The 6137-nt window shown below is 52.1% G+C and overlaps 1 protein-coding gene across 1 annotated transcript in view; it reads left to right on the forward strand.

Annotated features, from left to right (window-relative positions):
• LOC109861321 (swi5-dependent recombination DNA repair protein 1 homolog) overlaps positions 1 to 3377 on the forward strand; it is a 4320-nt gene extending 943 nt beyond the window's left edge. Inside the window, exons 2-3 of the mRNA XM_020440907.1 lie at positions 2655 to 2969; positions 3113 to 3377. Coding sequence (XP_020296496.1) covers positions 2655 to 2969; positions 3113 to 3377 — 580 coding nt within the window. The remainder of the gene's footprint in view (positions 1 to 2654; positions 2970 to 3112) is intronic.
• The last annotated feature ends 2760 nt before the right edge of the window (positions 3378 to 6137 follow it).

Raw genomic sequence — 6137 nt, forward strand, 5'->3', positions numbered from 1 at the left:
TACGGTGTCGAATAATTTGGTGTCGAATAAATCTGTGTCGAATCGAGCGGTGTCGAATCGTACTGTGGTCAAACGGAACACGCCCATTTTTATTTTCTTTTTATTTTTATTTTATGACTTATTTTGTTTTATTTTCATTTTTATGACTGCGTTTTTCGTTATTGTTTTATTTTATTCTTGACGTTTATGCTAATTTTATGCGGGCCCCCAAGTGTGAATGTCGCGAACTTCTTTATTGTATTTTACCCGAGTGTGAATGTCGCGTTTTACTTTTGTATTTTAATCGAGAGTGTGTGCCGCGTTTATTTAATTATTCTGTATTAATATTCTTTATTAGTATTCTTGCTTTTGCTGGTTGTTTATGCATGCCACAGAATAACGCCGGAAAAATTATTGATGTTGCAAACGCGCCGCTGCTCCCAGGCCCTTATATTTGATAATGGTACTGCATCCTGGCCTGGGAGCTTATACATATGTATAATCGCTATTACTGAGCGCATATTGTGAGTATCGCCCCAGCCGGTTAGTTGGGGCGATATTTTATCGCAATCACCCGAACCGTGATGAGGGGGTGCATCTTACCCCTCACTAGAAACGGTAAGTATGTGCCCCCTCTCACGGAGTTTTTTGCGCCTCCTAGCCGGGGGGGCCATGTCCCCGGCCTTATTTATTGTAATATTTTGCGCGCGAGCGTGGGCGGCAACTGCCGCCCTCACAATCTTTTGTAGTCCACCCCGGGGGAGCTTGTCCCCCCGAGGAACATTAATTGTTAAAATAAACTATAGTTACTCTGTTCTTATCAGCTTAATATCTGATACAGACCGCAAAGCGGTCTCAGAATATTAAACTGATTTTTGGAACTGGACGGACGCCCGGAGCTTGCTCCGGCTCCGTCGCGGGTCATCCCGGTCTTGCAGTGCCGCCGGGCTTGGCCCAGCATTAGTTAATTCAAAAACAGTTCCAAAAATCAGTTTAATAAAACTGTTTTAGAGCCAATGAGGCCTTACCGGGCCTAAAAAAGCGATTTTCGAAAATTCCAATTTTTCGAAAAAGTCATTTTCCGCGAGTGCGTTTTTTCTCGTGTTGTGCGACCACTCAGGAGGCCCGGGGGAGGTGTTTTGTGCATTGTCCAGAAGAGGACAGTTTATTTCTCGTAAAGTGAGTTTTGTTTTTAGTTTTCGGCTCCAGGATTAGGCTGCTCGGTCTCTTCGAGGAAAAGTGATTTTCCGGGTAGGCGTGGTGAGACACCTGGCAGGTTAATTGTTGCGTGTGCGCGTTTTTATTTTTATATTATTGTACTTATTTATTTATTTATTTATTAACTAGTGCGCGTCCGAGTATTATTTATTTTATTTTTATATTTTTTTATTTTTATTCGTGTGTGTCGCCTGCCAGGTGTTTATCTGTGTGTCTCCAATTGTGCTGCGTCATCCTCTGTGTCAACAGGAGTTTTGTCCGTTACGTGTACGGACAAAACTTTAAAGAAATAAAAATACTTATTGTTACACATGGCTTCCTTTATTTCCTTCTTTTTATATATAGGTTTTGGTGCTGCTGCTGCGGGAGAGTGGGTGGAAATATATTTTATTACTTTTATTTCTTTGACATATTTTAGTTTATTCTTTGATACATTGCTCTGCACATTATTATTCAGTTTACCCGTATGCAGAGCAGTTCTACGGTCGGAGAGATAACATTTTATATATTTTATACGTTTTATTTTTACTTCAACCACCCACCTCCTGATACTATTGTTATTAACAACACATATTTGCAGCCATTTTGAACCGCAGCACCCTGACAGCTTAGGTTAGGTGTAGCTGTAAAACTCCTGTCCTGTGCAGTACTCCATCCACTCGCCTATCTCTGAAACATCATTTTACAGGGAATTATTGCACAGTGCCTGCAATAGGTGCCTGCCAAATTTATTAATAAATTGTTCCTTACTTTCATATTTGTTCATTTACACGCTTCTGCTGACAGTCACCAGGCCGCATAACCTGCAAAACAAAGGGGGAGCATTATTGTTAATTATAGCAGTATAAATAATGAAAAGAGAGATAAATTACGGCAAGTTGGGATCGCGCGCTCCCCCCGATCCCAACAATATATAAATTAAAACAATAAAACTAAAATTTACCCTAAAAATTAATTAAAAAATTGCGGCTGGTGACACTTGTGCGCAGAGGCGTATCTGGCAAACACCTCGGAATTTTAGGTCGTTGCGTACATTCTACGCGTGCATCCTCGTCGTATCCGCACGCACCTGTCAAATATTTTATTATTTTATTATTTTAGTTTATTATATTTTTGTTTTGTTCTACCTGTGTTGTTATCGGTTAATTCCGTGTGACAGGTGCGTTGTCGTCGCCTACTGAGGCGACGCAGAGCGGAACAACCCCGAAACTTACCTTAAGGCGAATCCGCATAGGCACTGTGCCAAGCGTTCAAAAACTCTCTCTAGAAGCCGAGCATAGGAAAATCGTGATAGAGATTCCGCTTTCCGCGCGCGTCGTTTGTCCTCGCTGCCACGGCAACGACCAATTACGTCCGTCCGTGCGCGCGGGAACATTCGCGGACACGCCTCACCTCTCCAAACACCTGAAAAAAGACCACCCGGGGGATACAATAGAATATAAATGTGGATGCTGCAGGTACAGGAGGAAGACGAGGTACCCGCAGAAGGATGTCAAGCTTCACATTGAAAAATTGCACCCCCAACCTCCGGTTGATGCGGAGGCGGGCTCGAGTAGATTAGCAAGCAAACCTGGAGCCGCGCCATCTTCCGCGTCGTCAGCGTCCCCGACCACTAATAGAAATCCTCCCGCAAAACGTAATACCTCCGTTAACCCGCGGCAACCCGGCGCACGCGCCACCACCACCGCCATCAAAAGGGCCGGCCCAGCTTCAAGGACACAACCCAGCAAGCCCTCTCCAACATCAACACCACCTACGACATCGTCTCTGACGTAAGAGTGTCGGTGCCTCCCGCTCTGCTTCAGCAATATGTGCCGAGGACGTCGCTACCCGCGACCGTCACCACCACCACGGTGACAACAACGACGTGTGGGAGCCCCATTATGGCAACAGGTCTCTCACTGGGGGGGCGCAGGACACCGAGTCCCCTCTTGCCAGCGAGACGTCAGTCACCGCCGGTGGTGCAACAAACAGTCTGGTCGCCCGCACCCTACAGCGAGGGATTCTCCCTTGTAATGGGAAAGGGTGCGTGGGGCCAGACAAAAAAAAGGAAGACTCCACCCCACGAACACCCCGGGGTGGAGCAGCACCAACGGCAGCAGCAGCAGCAACAACATCGAAGGTCGACGCCACCAGCGAGAGATTGTGGGGAACCAGAGGTCCAAACCGGTGGTGGATAGACCGTGAGTCGCGGGAAAAAAGCGGAAAGAAGACACTTCGCCACACCCCCCGTGGACATTTCCCCAATTTTAGCTCCGGCAAAGTCTGGGTCGCGGGCGACGCGTACCCCGCCACCCGTAACGTCGGCGAACTTTCCCCCCCTTCCGTTGCCCGGGGGGGATTGGGACAATAGTCCCCCATTAGTGGAGGATCGGAGCGAGCCAGCCGAGAGCCCCGAGCGCCGGAACGCTGAACCATGTAAGCGTGCCCGCCGCCGGGGGCGTTCTCCCGTAAATACAAATCCCACGACCATAGGGCGTGTCGAGCGGGATACAACGAGATCGCCCCGCAGCGGTGCGTCCGCCGATGCGCAGAGTCCGCGGGGTCCCGTCAACAATGCGCCACCCCAGTCGTGTCCGCAGCGACCCGCGCCGCGTCCCGTTCCCGCTGAGAGGCGGGGCGGGCGCGCGCGTCTAGTCGAAAGAGACGCGCTGGTTGGGCGTGCGGCGGGCGGTGCTTCGGTTGCGGACCTGGAGGACTTCGCGGCGCACGTCGCGAACTACTTCGGGAAGGATGCAACGGACGCTGGGCATCGACGCGGCGTACCCGCAAATCGTCCAGTGCTTGCGGAGTTGGAACGACCGCGTCGAGGAGCTGGACATGCGCCTGGTGAGCGAGACGGCGCCAATAGGGAAGGAAATCGCCAGGGAACTCTGGGAAAAAGACGCGCGAACTGGGTGCGCAAAGCGGCGCGCATACAGGCGCTATACAGGGGCAACCGCCGCAAGGCGTTTCGGGAAGTGCTCCATGGACCCCCTGAATTCTGCAAAGTGCAGAAGGAGCGGGACCATCAATACTTAACCGAATTATACCGCGGCGGCTTGCCGCTGGATGGCGCCGACGCCGTGGAACCAGCCCAGCCTCTGACGGATGGTGAGTTGTCGTTCCTCACGGATCCCTTCACGGAGCGAAAGGTCAAACGTCGCATCCGGCGAGTAAATAACTCTGCGCCGGGGCCCGACGGGCTGACCTACAAGGACCTCCGTGAAGCTGATCCTGGTTCACGTCTTCTCATGGCGTTGTTTACCATCTGTTTGCGCCTAGAGGTTGTTCCGTCGTTCTGGAAGAACTCCAATACCGTGTTGGTATACAAAAAAGGCGACCAAAATGATCTGGATAATTGGCGCCCTCTCGCTATGGGCGATACTACGCCCAAGCTCTTTGCCGCGGTCGTAGCCGATCGTCTGACGGACTGGGCGATATTTCATAATAAGCTTAGCCCAGTACAGAAGGGTTTCCTGCGGGACAAAAGGTGCTACAAGCACAACTTTGTCCTGCAGGAGATCCTGACAGACGCGAGACAATCTCTGAAAGAATTGGTCGTGGCGTGGCTGGATCTATCCAATGCGTTTGGATCGGTCCCGCACGCAACGATCAGGGGAGCTTTAGCTCGGTCCGGTGTGCCTGCGTCTCTCACAAACTTGTGGGGGTCCATGTACGCAGGATGCACAACATGTGTGCGCACGTCCGACGGGTGGACGGCACCAATCCCCATCCGCTCTGGAGTTAAACAGGGATGCCCCTTAAGCCCCATTGTGTTCGATTTTGCGATTGATTCCGTGCTGCGCGCGGCCACCGCAGAAAACGCGGAGTACTCCATCTTAGGGAGCGGTGGTCCGCACTAGCGTACGCGGATGATATCGCACTAGTAGCCGAATCTCCAGAGGGGATGCGACGACTTCTTACCGTCGTGGAAACCGAAGCGCGGTCGGTAGGCCTGCGATTCAACCCCGCAAAGTGTGCAAGTTTGCACATCCAAGCGGGGAGATTGGATCGCGTCCTCCCGACCCGCTTCGAGATCCAGGGAAAGATGATGCAATGCCTGGCAGAAAGAGAAGGATATAGGCACCTCGGCATTCCGACGGGGTTTTTTGTTGATCAGAACCCCTATTCTACGATCCAGGGCATGATGGAGGACTTGCAGCGCGTCGAGCGCTCCTTGCTAGTTCCGTGGCAGCAAGTCGAGATGGTGGCTACTTACATCCTGCCACGTCTCGACTTCTTGTTGCGGAGTGCCAAAGTGGAGAAGGGCTTCGTAAAGGTCGCGGACAAGCAGATGAAGAGGCTGGCCAAGTCGTGGCTTAACCTCCCTCAGCGCGCCAGCGCAGAGGTAGTCTACCTCCCTCCTAACAAAGGGGGATGTGGCTTGCTTTTGCTCGCTGACCTCGCCGACGTCCTGACGATAGCGCACGTCTTCCGTGTTCTCACGGCTGGCGACGCTGGAGTCAAAGACCTGGCGTGGTCGTCGCTGAGGGGAATGGTTAAGCGGCAAATTGGTTCAGTACCAACGGAGCAGGACATCGCTTCGTTTCTCTCGGGCTCGCTCGAGAGAAAGTTCCGCGACGGTGGAGAGCGCTCCCTTTGGTCGGATGCGCGAAACGCGTGTAGACGGCAGTCCTCCAGACTGCGGATCCGCTGGATGTGGGCAGAAGAGACGCGGGAGCTTCTTCTGGAGTGTCGGGGCACGGGGGGTAATCTGGTGAACATCCCACCAGAAGCGCGGGCGCAGGTCATCCATGCACTACGCCTGGCTATTGCGTCGTATTATACGAGCACACTGCTCGCCAAAAAGGATCAGGGGTAGGTGTTCGAGGTGGCCATGCGTCATGGAGTGAGCAATCACTTCATGCGCACTGGCAGCTTCACCCGCTTCGCCGACTGGCGCTTCTTGCACCGAGCCCGACTCGACGTGTTGCCGCTCAACGGCGCACGTCGGTGGG

The sequence above is a fragment of the Pseudomyrmex gracilis genome, unplaced genomic scaffold (assembly GCF_002006095.1).
Source record: "Pseudomyrmex gracilis isolate BER0280 unplaced genomic scaffold, ASM200609v1 scaffold_686, whole genome shotgun sequence".
Lineage (NCBI taxonomy): Eukaryota > Metazoa > Arthropoda > Insecta > Hymenoptera > Formicidae > Pseudomyrmex > Pseudomyrmex gracilis.